This window comes from Phyllostomus hastatus, unplaced genomic scaffold (genome assembly GCF_019186645.2).
Source record: "Phyllostomus hastatus isolate PE091 unplaced genomic scaffold, TTU_PhHast_1.1 phas_contig_17, whole genome shotgun sequence".
NCBI classification, from domain to species: domain Eukaryota; kingdom Metazoa; phylum Chordata; class Mammalia; order Chiroptera; family Phyllostomidae; genus Phyllostomus; species Phyllostomus hastatus.
The window spans coordinates 23,705,923-23,722,300 of NW_025333664.1; the positions used below are offsets into that span (position 1 = coordinate 23,705,923).

The 16,378-nt window shown below is 50.1% G+C and overlaps 1 protein-coding gene across 4 annotated transcripts in view; it reads left to right on the top strand.

Annotated features, from left to right (window-relative positions):
• The window catches only part of EBF4 (EBF family member 4), a 57,087-nt gene that overhangs the window by 35,038 nt on the left and 5,671 nt on the right, over positions 1 to 16,378 (top strand). For 3 of the 4 annotated variants that reach the window (XR_006785041.1, XR_006785042.1, XM_045833457.1), the window contains exons 8-14: positions 13,052 to 13,133; positions 13,954 to 14,071; positions 14,171 to 14,304; positions 14,384 to 14,531; positions 15,788 to 15,876; positions 16,013 to 16,078; positions 16,179 to 16,356. Coding sequence is in view for 2 of the 4 variants with exons in the window: in XM_045833457.1 (XP_045689413.1) it covers positions 13,052 to 13,133; positions 13,954 to 14,071; positions 14,171 to 14,304; positions 14,384 to 14,531; positions 15,788 to 15,876; positions 16,013 to 16,078; positions 16,179 to 16,356 (815 nt within the window). In the remaining 2 variants the exon portion in view is untranslated. The remainder of the gene's footprint in view (positions 1 to 13,051; positions 13,134 to 13,953; positions 14,072 to 14,170; positions 14,305 to 14,383; positions 14,532 to 15,787; positions 15,877 to 16,012; positions 16,079 to 16,178; positions 16,357 to 16,378) is intronic. The other variant, XM_045833458.1, reaches the window with a different exon arrangement.

Genomic DNA, 16,378 nt, shown 5'->3' on the forward strand with positions numbered 1-16,378 from the left:
GTGGATTCAAATTACTCTCTTGTGTCCTTTCATTTCAGACTGAAAGATTCCTGTTAGTATTGTTTGGAAGGAAGACCTGTTAGTGATTAACTCCCTCAGTTCTTGTTTATCTGGAAATACCTTCAATTATCCTTTAAGTTTATTTAATTTTAATTTATACTTAATGTTTGAAGGATAGTTTTGCTGGAATTTTTGGTTGACAACCTGTTTTCATTTAGCACTTATTGTATGTCATTTCATTGTCATCCAACCTCCATAGCTTTTAATGAGAAGTCAGCTGTTAACCTTGCTGAGGAGCCCTTGTCGATAATAGGTTGCTTCTCTCTCTTCTTGTTTCCAAGATTCTCTCTTTGTCTTTTGACAGTTTAAGTTTGTGTCCATGAGCATCTCTTTGGGTTCATACTACTTGGAATTCATTAAGCTTCTTGGATATACCAAACAAGGTTTTTCATCAAATTTGGGAAGTTTTGGCCACTATTTCTTCAAACTTTCTTTCTGCCCCTTTCCTTTTCATGGCTCCTGCTGGTACTCCAATTGTGTGTATGTTGATATGATTAATGCTGTCCCACAACATCTTAGGCACTGTTCATTTTTTGTCATTCTTTTTTCTTCCTGCTCCAGAACTTGATCATCTTAATCAACTTATCTTCAAGTTCACTGATTTCCTTTTCTTGTGTCAACTCAAATATGCTGTTGAGTTCCTCTAGAAATTCTTTGTTTCAGTTGTTTCCTTCAACTCCAGAATTTAATTTTGGATACAATTTTTAGCATTTGTATCTCTTTATTGAAGTTTTCTATTTGGCAAGATATTATTCTCATATTTTCTTTTATTCTTTAGACATGGTTTCCTGTAGTTCTTTAAACATATTTACAATAGCCAATTAAAAGTCTTCATTTAGTACGTCTAACGTGTGGGCTTTCTCAAGGGCAGTTCCTACTAACTGGTTTATTTCTCATGTATGGGCCATAGTTTCTTGTTCCTTTCCATGTTTGATTAATAATTGTTGAAAACTGAATATTATAATAATATAATGTGGTAACTCAGATCCCCTATTCCAGTGTTTGTTGTTGCTGCTGTTTGTTTAGTGCCTTTCCTGGACTGATTCTACGGAGTCTGTATTCCTTGTCATGTGTGGCCACTAAAGTTTCTTCTGTTCATTCAAGTTAGTGGTTTCCTCATGATTGGACAGGCATTTTCTTAATTGGATTGGACCAATAAGTCTTCAACCCTTTGCCAAAAGGTTGTGGGGCAGCTCTGCCTTTACCCTCACTTTCTGCATAGGCAAGGTTTCAGGGTCAACCAGAGATGAGAGACTAGGAAGAGCTTTCTGAGATCTTTCCTAGGCATGTGCTCCTTCCTGCATATATACGTGGCCTTCTAAATCTCCAAGAATATATAAGAGCTTTTCAGAGCCCCTATGAACATCTCATTCCCACTTTTTCCAGGCTCCTGTTTGCCTTAACTAGTACCACTGCCTCCAGCAATAGCAATGTTGCACAGTTACCACCAGTTGTTTTGAACAAACACCCTGAGGATAGGGCTTTTCCTACTAAGCAAGCTCTGAGGTCAAATAACAAGTACTAAAAATGGGGATGTTAGGGAGCTGCCAGGTAGATCAACAGCTGGAAATACAGACTGTTGAGAAGTCCGAACCCAATCTATCCTTTCTAGTGGCTACTAGACTGCTAGTTTTCACAACTACCGTGGTTTCAAGGATGCTGACTTCTAAGACTATCAGAGAGCTAAGGAGAGGGGGATGGGATAGGGCTAGTTAAAACACTGCAAAGCTCTGTTCTTACTAAGATTCTACTGTGTTTTTAAATAAACACTCCTTGAGCCACTGCAAACCTTTTGTTAATTTTCAGAATTCTGAAGAAGTTAATTCTGACAGCTTTTCGCCTGTGTTCCTGCTTTATGGAGAAAAGGGAGAAGTTTTAACCATGATTCCTGCCCTCTGAGAGCTTACAGAGCTGTTGAGATAAAACATAATTATGTAGGGTTTCCCATAATGGCACGAGGAAATGGAAAACATTGTAAGGCTTTAAGACAATACTATCCAGTTGAACTTTCTGTGATGATGGAAATGTTGTACACTGACCAATATGGTAGCCAATAGCCACATGTACCTACTGGGCACTTGAAATGTAACTGCTCTGACTGAGGAACTGAATGTTTAATTTGATTTAGTTTTGACAAAATTTAAATAGCCACATTAAAATGGCCATCTTATGGAGCATCACAACTCTGAGATTAAATTGTTACTTGATTGGCCAGGATGACCCTGGTGCAGGAATGGGGGGAGGGGCTGAGATTCCCTCTCATGAGAGGCCAGCAGCTCTCCTCCTCCGGCTCCTGGGTGTATCAGGAGCTGTGGCCTATGGACACTCTGTGGCATGTAGTTGTGCCTAAAGTTCAGGGGGTGTTGTTCAATAATACTATTGAAACAGGTCATGTCTGAGCCACCTGGCCAAGGTAAGTTCTCATCTATTCTGTGGGTGGCAAACTTACACTCGATTCTATAGATCAAATAGAACGCGACAAATGCAGTTTGATGAGAAGGGGATGTGGGAACTGTGAAAAAATACGTCCCCCTTCTTAATCCAGTGGTCAGTGAAATATTCCCTGTTTTCCTCTGCAGCCACAAAACAAGCCCATTAGAGTATCTGTTTCCTTCCACCTTTCCCAGCAGGGTTTCTTTTCTGCAGTACTGATGCTGCATGTCCAGGCTTCCATCTAGGGTCCATCCAGCAACTCCCCTTGAGGTTGCAGAACCTCCCTGCTGGGTCAGTGCTAAAGTGGGGCTGAATTTTTTTTTTCTTGCCTGCAGAATAAACTGCACTTCCTTCTCCTGATCCCCTTTCAGAGCTGGGAGCATTTGAGGGAGGGATAAGCAGAGAGAGTTCATTAGAGATTCTTCCATGTGCACTGGGGATCATGTGGGCTGGGATGCCAGTCACACAGGCAAGAGACCCCAAGCCATCCCTAATGCAGGGACTTAAGACACTTAGGCAGCTGAAATCAAGCTTGAGATCAGAGTGACTCCCCATGCTGAGGTTAGAGTGGAGCTGTGGACACTGCCCCCAGAGGAGATTGGTAGAGAGTATAAGCACAGGCATGGTAAGGCCTGGGGACCATAATATGTAAAGTGGAAGGTCGCTAGTGAATGAACTGTCTGCAATTCGAATGATAAATTCTTACCATAAAGCTAAGGAGGACTGTCCAGGGTTGTGGGACTCAAGAAACCCAGAATGTCTGGCCATATGACTAGGAGCAAGGTTTCCCCTTTCTCAGGCTCAGTTTCCTCATTTGTAAAAGGAGCTGACTCTTAACCCCAGCTGGTAGGGATGTTGTGAAGTTAAATAAGAAGTATTTACACAATGTCCAGCACAATGCCTGCCACAATATCATTTTTTAAAAGATTTAATTTATTTATTTTTAAACAGAAGGGGAGGGAGGAAGAAAGAGAGGGAGAGAAACATCTATGTGTGATTGCCTTTTACGCACCCAGGGACTTGGCCCACAACCCAGGCATGTGCCCTGATTGGGAATCGAACCGGCGACCCTTTGGTTCACAGGTGGTACTAAATCCACTGAACCACACCAGCCAGGGCCACAATATCATTTTTTACCCTACCCCACCTTCACCTCAGCTGACCATCTTATTATAGAAGGTGAGTGCAACTGAGCCTAGATGGCAACAAGAAAGTCAGTCAGACGCAGAGAGGAACTTCCCTACTTCCCTACCACAGTCAGAGATGAGCGGGAGAGGAGTCGAGCCTCTGCCGATGTCCGGGCTGGGAATGTGTCTGTCTCTGAATAGGAAGGGGGCAACCCTCAGCCTTCTGCATATTCTCTCTGCCCTGGGTCACTTCGAGTATTATAGAAAGTGCTAGGCCTTGCCAGCCCCCCACCTCTGCCTCTCTCGTGGTTCATAAATAAAAGGTCCAAGATCCCTGGCTTTGGAGCCTGGCTTACCCACCCAGAGGAACATACAACTTCCCTTCAGTCTCAGGATCCCTGAGTACGTCCCCAAAGTACCCACAAGCACACCTTTCCCCTCTGTGGCTTCCCTCTGCCCATCCATCCTCAGATTCCCATTCATCCCACTTTTTCTCCTCTTCCTCCCTCCTCCTCTTCCGTTCTTCCCATCCTGCATTCACAGAAGACTCCCTGGGCCAGGGTTGCATGCAGGGGAGGTGTGTGTCTCCGTCCACAGGGACACAATGTGCTTCATGCTCAGGTGACCCACTGTAATCATGCTCCGGCCTGTCCCTGCCACTCTGCATGGGGCACCCAGGGGCCTCCCATTAGCACCCTCTCCACCCCTCCCCTCAGGCCCCATTAAAGGGAAAGTGGAGTCACCACCACTCTTCATGGGCAGCTGGGGGCCGCTTAGCAGTCTCTCCACCTTCTCTCCTCCTCTCCTCAGGCCCCATGCCCAGCCCTGAGTTTTGGAGAGCCTAGTAAGTGCCCTATCAACATGTTAATCAAATTACTTAGGAGCTAAAATTGACACTGTTCATTAATTATACAAGATTATGCTAATTGTGCATGCAAATACATGCAGGGGAACAGAAGGTGTTCAGGCGCATGGTGGGCCATTAGCATAGAGGATGGGGTTCGGGTGCATTGGCATGCTAATGTATGCACCCTGGCTATTTATAGTCCCCCAGCCCATCTGCACTGCAGCCACCTCTGCCCCAGTGAGGATCATGGTGGGGAGGCCAGGTCCAGGCCTGGCAGGTGGCTGTGGCCCTGGGGACACTGGGCCTTGGCTGCTGTCCCAGGCCAAGATCAGGAAGTAACATGGATGCCCCATTGGGGCCACTCCCACCAGGTCCTCATACCAGCCTCCTCATTGACCATCGCTTCTCTAGCCTAGGCTCTTTGGTGTCTGCTTCTCCCTCCAGACACAATGACCCTTCCAAATGACACAGCTGATAAGGCACCCCTGGCTGACTTCCCATCATGCACAGGGTTCCAATCCCACATGTTTTGGTGCCAGTTCCCCCCACCCCCACCCCCAGGCCCTGGTCCACAGCTGCCCTCCTCAGCCTTGTCAGGCACCACTGGGAAAGCGTGCCGTGCATCCCACCTGCCCCTTGGCAGGGCTGTTATTCCCTTTGCCTGGGGGGCCCCTTCTTTCTACTTTGTTCCAGGGAAATGTCTCTAGTCCTGCAAGACCTCAAATGCCCAAGATCACATGTGACCCGAAGGACCCCTTGCACTTCTCCCAGGCAGAGTGGCTGCTACAGATTACACTTGGCAAGTTACCCTGCCGTGCCCGCCACTCTGTCTTACTGCCTGTACTTTAAGTTTCTCTCTGTCCCGCTGGATTGTAATATTCTTAAGATCTTGTTCATCTCTAGATTCTACTGTCTAACACACAGGAGGTGTTTGATACATCTTTTTAAATGGGCATATTGAATGGATGCTGGAATGAATGGTCCTGTCCTTGTCGGTGGTGAGCACAGACGCTGCCCGGAAGATGTTCTGTTTTTCCTGAGGCTCACGTGCTCAAAGGCAAACCCTCTGGAGTGAAAATTAGTGGAGGATTGCGCCCCACCCCCATTCCCTCACCCTGCTTTTCCACATCCCTGGCTGCACTGCTGTCTTTGGTCTGGGAAATAACTAATTTTATTCTCCCCTTTGCTCCAAGTCTGCATTCTTTTCCAAGGCCTTCCCAATACAGCTGTTCTGAACACCCTGCCCCCAACACATGTATCCGTTCACAGCACTTTCTTTTTTAAAAAAGATTTTATTTATTTATTTGTTTAGAGAGAGGGGAAGGGAGAGAGAAAGAGAAGGGGGAAATATTGATTGGCTGCCTCTCAAACACACCTTGACTGGGGACCAAACCCATATCCCAGGCATGTGCCCTGACTGGGAATCAAACCAGCGACCTCTCGCTTTGCAGGAAGACACCCAACCAACTGAGCCACACCAGTCGGGGCTTTTCACAGCACTTTCCCTTTCTAAATGGGCAGTCTGATATGTGGCCACAAGCCACATGCGACTATTTAAATTTAAATGTAAATTAATTGAAATCTTAGTTTATCAGTCACACTAGCTGCATTTCATGTGCTCAGTAGCCACATGTGGCTAGTGGATGTCACTCTGGGAGAATTTCTGTTAGAAAGCACTTGCAATCTAGACATTCATCTCCTTGCTCCTGGCAGTCCTGTAATTGCAAGCACCCTTGGGCTCGGTTACTAACAGATTCCTCTTTGGAAGTGGGAACATAATTTCAGCTCCAAGTAAGCATCTCACAGGGACGTAGGAAGAAAGCGGTAAAAAGCTCTGTGACCTAGTTCTCAGGATGACATTCCTAGAAACAGGGCTGGAGACTGGGATTCTTGTGAAAATGTATCAGAGGAGAGCTCTGGGGAGACAAGGAGTGAGGGAAGCAGGACTGGGCAGGAAAAGGAGTTCGTTCACAAGAAACGGTCTCAGCGGGAGTCCAGTATCAGACTGATCCTTTGGGGAGTCTGGGGGTGAGAACAACAGCACTAGACTTGATCCTTCTTGTGATGTCAGTAAGTTTTGCTGTGGGGCTGCTGGTGGGGACTGTGCTTCTGGCTGAGGATAATTCACAGGTAGTGGGGGCAGCTGTGAGCCCTTTAACAGCCAACACTTGCAAACGCTGAGGTGAGGAAATCCAGGCAGGGACCAACTCACCATGTGATACCTCAACACTGCCTTACAAAGAGCGGCTGCATCCCACTCTGCTCTCCCACCCCTGAGAAGCCAGAGTTTAACAGCTGACTCCTACCAACCACCTCCGTGTTTTCCTCATCTCTTGTCTCCTGAGTAAAGCACTGTGCTGGCCGGCTGGGTGGTGGTGGGGGGGTTCCTTACACGGTGGTGTCACCCCGGAGAAGTTATGGACGAGTCAGCTGTTAGCGCTTGAGTCCTAGTGAATCTTGCATCTGCTTCTTTGATAGGGAACATTTCATTGGCTAGCAAGGTTATTTTAATTTCATCTTGAGTTGTTTTTACAGAGAGGAATAAAAAGCATTTAGGGAAATGATTAAGAAGGCTAAACTGAGTTCAGGTGTGTGAGTGAACTGCTCTGCTCTTAGGTTTCATTTAAATCTTGGTTACCCAGAGTGACGGTGCATAACCACCACCTTCCGTTGCTTTACTAGTTGGATGACCGCTGTCAGCTGTCAGCTCTTCATCCGGTCTTTTTTTTAAACCCTTACTTGAGGATGTGTTTATTGATTTTAGAGAGAGAAAGGGAGAGAGAGAGAAACATTGACTGATTGCCTCCTGTACATGCCCCCATTGGGGACCAGATCCCGACCTGGGGATGATGTGCCCTGCTTGGGAGTCAAACCTGTGAACTTTCGCGCACAGGATGGCGCTCCAGCCTACTGAGCTACCCGGCCAGGGCACAGCTCTTCATCTGGTCTTTCGTTAAACTTTATGGAGAACGTTGAAGATAGAGACAGAATAGAATAATGAAACCATGTGTGCCCTTCACTGAACTGCAATACTAATCAACTTTTGGCTCATCTTGGGCAACTGACCTTTAATCCTAAAGGCCAGTTCTGATTGAGAGCAGTCGTGGCAACAACCAAAGGCTTAAAACTAGGGGTAAGGAGACCTGAGTCTCCTTGGCAAACCCAATGAGTGTGTAACCCTGAGGAAATCCTCAACCCAGAGCTAACCTGTTGGCTGCTCGGCCTGCCTCTTCTAAAGGATGGCTTCCTGCACAGTCCTGCAGCGGCAGCCTCGTGGCTGGGGCCAGGCTGGACTCTGAGAACCCCTCTTAGAGGGACTTTCCCATGATTCTTATCAAGCAGTGGTGCATGAAGTGTCAAGTTCATTTGGCATTCACTGTGACTTTGCAGCTTATTCTCGCTCACCCTCAGTGTTCTCATCTGTAAAGTGGACGTGATTGCAGACCTACCTCCACCACCTCAGGACTGTGAGAGGACCAAACGAGATAATGCAAGTGAGGACTCAGCAGAGTTCCAGGCTGTGGCTAAGTGCTTGATAAATCAGACCTGGATACTTTTTAAATTTCTTTTTGCACTTTTGTATTTTATCTGTAACTCACGGTGCTTTCTTCTAGTAATTTCAGTGGCAGCTCCTGGGACTTGACCTTTCTCTTACCACCCTTTCTGTGGGACCACGGCCCCAAATAGCCTCATGGCCACAGTAGGGATGGCCCTGGGCACAGGTTCTGCTGGACCCAGGAGGCATCCTAAATCACTCTCCTTCCGTAGGGGTGCTCAACTCAGCCAGGGCTGTGGGCTTGGCCCTGCCCAGCCAGGTAAAAGGGGCTCCCCCAGGCTGTCTGCAAGCCCTATGGGTTGGAGAAGCTTTTCAGAAACACCCTTCTCTTGTCCTCCCATCCTCCCCCACCCCTGCCATCATCCAGGCTTGGGAGGAAGGGGCTTCCATGACGACAAGCAGAACTTCGCAGCTCCTAGGAACTAAGTCTGCATCCCTTCCTGCCGTAGGTCCCTGTGGGATGGCCCTGGCCCCTGCAGGATGGTTCAGTCCTCACTTACCCACACCCTGCCAGGCTCACTCCTTTCCAGGGGAGCATATAGTTATGGAGAGGGGTTGAGGGAGGGAGGGTGGATGGGAGAAGAAATGTGATATGTGAAAAATATTGGAATAAGGTTGCCAAGTTAGATATGAAGCTAGTTAATGCCCATAGGACAATAAATAAAATTGTAACCTTTAGGGCTAATTTCTCTACCAAACAGAAACTATTTACTTCTCCCAACAAAAATCACTTGCATCTTACCAGTTTTCTGTAGATTAGTACCCAATTTTAAGTGGTCTGGGCCCCAGTCAATAGCGAATATGAGTCAAAGTTACTTCCCCGGGAGAATCAGCTAACTCTTAGATGGCTTTGTTAACCTAGTACTCTAGCAACATTGTCAGTATAAATATAATGCAAGACACATATGTAATTTTAAATTTTCTAGTAGCCACACTTTTAAAAAAAGAAGTAAATGGTAACATTAATTGTGACAATATTTTAACTTTATTTTATTTTATTTTATTTATTTTTAGTAGGAGGGGAAGGGAGGAAGAAACAGAGGGAGAGAAACATCAATGTGAGAGAGAAACATCGATTAGTTGACTCTCATATGCTCCCTGGCCAGGGACCGAACCCGCAACCTGGGCATGTGTCCTGACCAGGAATCAAACCTGCGACCTTTCATTTTGCGGGACAACACCCAATAGGCCGAGCTCCATCATTCAGGGCTGTTCAATACATTTTACTTAACTGAATATATCCAAAATCATTATCATTGCAATATATAATCAATACCAAAAAAGTTTACTGATGAGGTCTTTTACATTCTTTTTTTTTTTTTCTAACTAAGCAACTGAAACCTGAGAGGGATTTTGTACTTACAACACATCTCAGTTCCAACTAACTGCCTTCAAAGTGCTCGATGTCACGCACGGCCAGTGGCCATTGTACGGGGTGGCGTGGCTCTAGGGCAGTGCTTCTCAAACCTTAGGAAGCCTCAGAATCCCCTGGAGGAATGATGAAAACACAGATGGCCTGCCCCACCCCCAAGAGTTTCTGATTCCGTGTGTCTGAGGTGAGGCCTGAGATTTCTGCATTTCTAGCCAGTTCCCAGGTAATGATGCTGTTGCTGCTGCTGGTCCGAGTACCACACTTTGAAAACCACTGTTCCAGGATGACTTTGAAAGGACTCACAGTCATCTTTTTGCCTTATTTGCAAGTTCTGGGTGATTTTTTCAATAGCCCTGAGGCTGGCGAGGAGGGTCAGGGCGTGTACTGCTGCAGCCACAGGCTCTCTGCAGAGTGTGTGCATTGGCACACCTCTGACCGGGTGGGGGCAGCCTCGTGGACTACCAGCCGGCATGGGTGAGATTTCAGCAGCTCCGCCATTGACGGCACCTGCCAGTGCAGTTCTGAGCTAGAGGCTCAGGAGGAAGGGGAAAGGGGACTGACCGTCATCACCCCACGGAGGGCCCAGGCCTTGTGTGGCCACTTCCTACTCAACACCGCTCTGCAGGCAATGCCAACCAGCCTCAAAAACAGATGTCCTAAGCCCTGGCTGGCGTAGCTCAGTGGATTGAGTGTGGGCTGGGAACCAAAGTGTCCCAGGTTCGATTCCCAGCTAGGGTACATTACTGGGTTGCAGGCCATAACCCCCAGCAACCGCACATTGATGTCTCTCTCTCTCTCCCCCCCCCCACTCCCTTCCCTCCCTAAAAATAAATAAATAAAAATCTTAAAAAAAAAAAAAAACAGATGTCCTGGGGCTCTCAGGGAGGGGTGGTCCCCAAAGGCCAGACATGAAGTGAGCACTGGTGTGAACCCAAAGGACAAATGCAGCCTGTACTGGAAAGGGACAGGGTGGGAAGCCCTGCCGAGCAAGAGCTGTGGAAGAGACCACGAGGGAGTTCCCCCAGGGGGAGCCAGGACCCTGCAGGAGACAGCATCCTGACACACTGGCACTGGGGAGGTGGGAAATAAAGGATGCCCCAGAGGTGGGACTGGAGGTGCCTCGGCAGCCCTCAGCTGCTGTTCTCCTGGTTCCTGGATCAGGATGGACGCCAGGGTGGCAGGACTCACCGTGGCCTCACTGCAAGTCAGTGTCTGGGCCAGAGCTTGCCTCTCCAGCCCCGACCCAGGAGCCCTTCCTCCAGGTCGTGTAGGTTTGGGAGTGGGGTTGCATGCAGTGGGCATGTGTGAGCCTGTAAGGGAAGCGTGTGTCATCTTCAGGGCATTCCCACACTTGTTGAATTACCAGTGACATACAAGGGTCAGCACTTACACGCTTCAGAACAGGGACTATGTCCTATCCTACTCTTTTGCCCTCCTCAGTTTAGCACCTTATAAAGGACTGAGTATATTAACACAGAATTTAAATAAACGGGTCTACGCTGCATGTGATTAGGGTGTCAACACTCTGTCATATAAACGTGGGACTTGCACTAGATGACTGCTGTGGGCGTAGAGGTGTCTGTACCATGGGGTGTTTTGTAGGGGAATAGCGAGTCTTTATGATGGCATATAATGTGATATAAATGGGGTGCCTACTCTGTGCAGGTATACTATTTGGGAGCATTTGAGGTGCTTGCGCCTTAGGGGACCTACTGGATTACATATGGCATCTACACTGTGGTGCCTACCGTTTGGAGGTACAAGAGCCGTGTGTACTGCAGGATGCCCTGCTGGGGTGGATGAAGGAGACACATAATGGGTGTGCATGATTTAGGGTCACGTGACATGTCTGCACCTCAGAGTGCTCTGCAGGGGTATGTAGAAGGGGGTGTGTAGAAGGTCTGCACTATGTGAAAGTATTTCGGGGATGTTCTCTGAGGATGGAAATATGTGCCAATCTAATGTGCATATGGAAAGGGAACTAAACGGGGTACCCAGAGAGGCACCCATTGGGCGGGGGAACTGACAGGTTCTAAGGGGTCAGCAGTGGGACAGAGACAGGGCCCGGGATGGGGTACATCTCCAGGAAAGTGACTAGTGCCAGCACCCAATGAGGCTCCCCCCGGGACACCTCTGTTCCAGAAATGGCACTCACCACTCGGGGAACTCCTCTTTGGGGACTTGTTTTCAGAGCCTGTATCAGATCGTTCTCTGAATGTGAATTTCACGTTTGTAGGCTCTGAGTGCAACTCTGATGAGTTAAAATGGATGTTCAGATTCGAAGTCCAAAACCAGGGGGTGGTGATAAAATGAGGGGGCTGACCAGAGGAACTCACAGAGCAGCCCAGGAGGCTGCGCCACATGCCAGGACCCCCACACGCTTCAGTTTGCACAGGGCGTCCCCTGGGTGCTCACAGAGTTCCATAGGGACTAAGGCCGCTAGTGATAGCATTCCAACTTTCCTGAGAGTCCAAAACCAGAAGATTATCCGTGGTTACCTCACTGGTGGGTGGCGGGTCCAAGGCCCCACCATCTCAGCCAGCTGCCTGGAAGAATGGAAGACCAGGTGCTCATGTGTTTATCTAAAAGGCAGTCTCATCACTGCATATGCTGTGCTTTTTTCCAGTTACTGTATGTGAAAAAGAAGGTATTCACTGTGTCTGTACCGTGTGTCTGATGGGTACCTGATGCGTGTGTGATGCATATAAGTGTGGTGGGATTAGGTTTTTGCTCTGTGTATAATGGATGTAGTGTGTGAGGAAGATCTCTTTGGGGTGCTGGGGCAGGGGGTCTGCTATGCATGAGCAGGATCTGTGTTGTGAGGGGGATTTGTTGGGGGGATCTGCTGTGAAGGAGGAGGGGGATCTGCTTGCTATATGTGATGACTGTATAGTACTTGTGATGACTATATTTTGAGAAATCATATACAACATTAAATGGTATATTAACGCATATACTGCCCTATTCTTTCTGTGCTTGTACTATGTAGGATGAGCACACACTGTATGCAATGGGCAGAGACTGTATAATTCATATATATCATATGGTGTGACAAGTACAGGCTATATGGGGAGTTCATCTAGTATAGGCTTCTGTGAAGGGAATACCCTGAGTGTGGCAGGTATGCACTGTGTGTGGTGGCTGTTTTGTAATAGTGTATATGGCATGTACAGTGTGTGGGAAGGATACACAGTTTATGACAGTGTACACTGTGCAGGTGATGGATACACTCTGGGGGGTAGACATGCTATGTGATATGGATGCTTATATACCATGGGCATATACTATGACAAATATGCACAGAGTGAGGTAAGCTTACAGGGAAGTGTGAATACCGGCTGCATATGAAGTATACGTTGCGTGGTGGGTATAATTCACGAGTCAGAGGTGCATACGGCATGTATAACAGACGCATTCTTTAACAGCATACTTTGGGTAAGTGTGATGAGTACCGTATACACTTTTTGGGACAAACAGGCACCGTGTGCACTTACCACATCCTGTGCGTGTGCAGCTATGGGAATGTGGGGTATGTGCCTGCGTGTGAGCAGACAGAATGGTCGCTCCGCTGGGAGGAGGCACGGCAGGGAGCAGTTGGGTCTTCATCTGTTCCCAGAACCCCCAGACTCTTGAGCCCACTGACTATGCTGTTTCAGGTTCTTCCTCAAGTTCTTCCTCAAATGCAACCAGAACTGCCTGAAGAACGCAGGGAATCCCCGGGACATGCGCCGCTTCCAGGTAGGTCTGGGGAGAGGGACCCCCCTGTAACTCTGCCCTTTCCTGACTGTGGGAGCTGGGGGGAGGCTAGAGCCCTGTCACCACAGGAAAGGCCTGAAGGGTAGATCCCTGCCCAGCCCAGCGCTGTGCTGCAGGGTCTGGTGCCTGCTGGGGGTGGAGTGGCTCCATCTCAACTTATGCTGGCTGCCAAGGGAGGCTTCATTAGAGTCCCACTTAAGGAGATGCTAATTGTGACATTTTTACATGATTAACGACCCAGCTAATTTGCATAGCGTGAAGCAGAGAGCAGCTGCCCTTAGCACATCCCCAACCTGCACACCCGTCCCAGTGAAGGAGGGGCGAAGAAGGCAGCCCCAATTTCCTCCCAAGGGGGGGTTCCTGCTGACGGGTTCTCAAGCTGATGCTGCCTCCGCCCTCATCAAAACTCTCCCTCCCACTTACCCAAGACCCATTCCTGCCTTGGAGCCCCAGGGATGCAGCCTGGGCTACTACGTATGTGCAAAACAGTAGCCACTCCACCCAGGGAGACAGGTTTTTTGGGTTTAGGTTTGGATTTTCTAGGACTCTTCATTTTTCTAGCTCCTGGGGGTCAGTTTCCCTTGGCAGCTAGAGATTGTGCTTCTGGGGTGTCACCTGACCCAGCTGGCTCCCCTTCCGCCAGCTCAGCCCCTGAGGCGCTGAAGCTCTTCCCCATGCCAGAGACCCTGAATTCTAGCATCCAGCCACCAGCCTCAAGTTGCTGGTCATCCACAACAGTTCCCTCCTGGGAGCCTCCCTCTCTCCAGGGCTCCAGCCAGGCTGGCCTCGGCTCTCCCCGCAGGTGGTGGTGTCCACGACCGTGAGCGTGGACGGACACGTGCTGGCCGTGTCTGACAACATGTTTGTGCACAACAACTCTAAGCACGGCCGCAGGGCACGCCGCCTGGACCCTTCCGAAGGTCAGGACTCCCCGACGTGTCCCACGGCCGCAGGCCCAGCCAACCTCCAGGCCCCACCTTGGGGCCAGTCCCTGACCTGGCTCCTCTCCTGCCTCCCAGCTGCCACCCCCTGCATAAAGGCCATCAGCCCTGGAGAGGGCTGGACCACGGGCGGCGCCACCGTCATTGTCATCGGGGACAACTTCTTCGACGGGTTGCAGGTCGTGTTCGGGAACGTGCTCGTGTGGAGCGAGGTGGGCCACCCCTGCCAGACTCCCTCCGGACCTTGGGGCTGGACCCTCGCCCCTCCCCTCGTCGAGTCGGAACTTGCAGGCTTCCTCTCTTCCTTTGCAGCTCATCACGCCCCACGCCATTCGGGTGCAGACGCCTCCGAGGCACATTCCTGGGGTGGTGGAGGTGACCCTGTCCTACAAGTCCAAGCAGTTTTGCAAGGGAGCCCCCGGCCGCTTTGTCTACACAGGTAAGGAATCAGGCGTGGGAGGGGAGGCCGAGGGTGGGTGGGAGGAGCTCCGTCCTGCTTACCGTGCTGAACCTTGGTCTGCGAGTTACCCAAAGTCTACTCTTTGGCCACGCCCCCTAGCGGCTGCTTTCCTTCCTATCCGCGCCACCCACCTGTACTGTATTACCCCTCCTCCTTCAACTTTTCTTCCCTTATGCTTCTCTTTCCCTGGGCTCTGGCTCTTCAGTCCCCTCCCTCCTCGACATTCTCTCTGCCTTGGGACTTCTCGCCAGAGTGTCTAGAACATGCCACTCCCCAGGGCCTAGAACATCTCCACGGGGATGTTTATTTCACAGGTGCCCCCAAATAAGCTCGCTGCTCACTGAATCCTCCCTGGGTCTCTTGGTTTCCCCAAGCCTCACTCTGCATGCATGCAAGTACACACACACACACACACACACACACACACACATACTTTGCAGGAAGCCATAGCAAGAAGTGAACACATGACCTGAGTGAAAGCCACTCCCTGAAGATGCAGGGTGAAATTTGGCCACTGGTCAGAATCCTCTCCACCTCCGCCCCAATCGAAGCCACCCACTCCTCCCCGTCTCTCCCACCCTGCCCAACAGATAGTCACCGAGCCCTTTGCAGGGCTCCCACCACTTGGTAGCGACCCTACTTACTGTCAGGGAGTTAGCGTTCTAACGGGAGGTTAAGCAGTGCACACAGGGGTTGGTGGCCTGGGAATTCCTCCCGCAGGGAGTGCGGGCTAAACTGGGACTAGAGGGAGGAGTGAGGAGATAGAGATAGGGAAGGAAAGTCTTCCGAGGAGAAGGGAGGAGGTATGTGAGTGCAAAGACCTGGAGTGAGTGTTTTACGCCTTGGGGTAAACTAAGGAAAATCTCTAAATCTGAAGTTGGAGGTGAAGGTAGATAAGGCTTGGACGCAGGCGAGTTAAGTTAGGGTGAGGGATAAATGGAGATTGTGGGGAGGGGCGGGATTCTGTTTTATAACAAATAATTTACCCCTGATAAGACCAAATGTAGACAGAAAACTCCCCCTCCAGTTCTGCGGAAGCTAGTATGTATACAGTTTCCCTCTTGGTGATAAGAAAGGAACTGAGGAAACTTTGAACCTCACTGACTCCTTGTGCCTAGAGTGGTTCGGGCTGGGTGGAGGGGTCTGCAGCGAGGGTCCTGGACTGGCGGCCATCCAGCGGGGCCCTGCGCTGGGCGTTGGAACGGGCGTCCTCCAAACGCTGCCGCTTTCCCCAGCCCTGAATGAACCCACCATTGACTACGGATTCCAGAGGCTACAAAAAGTTATTCCCAGACACCCCGGAGATCCCGAGAGGCTGCCCAAGGTACTCAGAGGGGCGCGGCAGGGCAGTGATGAGAGTGTACTGTGGCTTAGCGGTGGGGGGTGGAGAAGGTCCCTGGCCGCTCTGTCGCCCCCCGGGGACTGCTCCTTTGTCCCGCTGTCTCCTTCCCTGCCCCCAGGAAGTGCTGTTGAAGCGGGCGGCGGACTTGGCGGAGGCCCTGTACGGAGTGCCCAGCAGTAACCAGGTATGGCGCCTCCTGCTGCCTCCCAGCGTCGCTGATCCCGGGGCTGTCCCCGTCCCAGCGCCCGCGGCTGCCCCGGCGTGCCCCGCTCGTGTCTTCACAGGAGCTCCTGCTGAAGCGGGCGGCCGACGTCGCCGAGGCTCTGTACAGCGCCCCCCGCGCGCCCGCGCCACTCGGGCCCCTGGCGCCCAGCCACCCGCACCCCGCCGTTGTGGGCATCAACGCCTTCAGCAGCCCCCTGGCCGTCGCAGTCGGGGAAGCCACACCGGGACCGGAGCCGGGTGCGTACCGCACTTCCCGGAG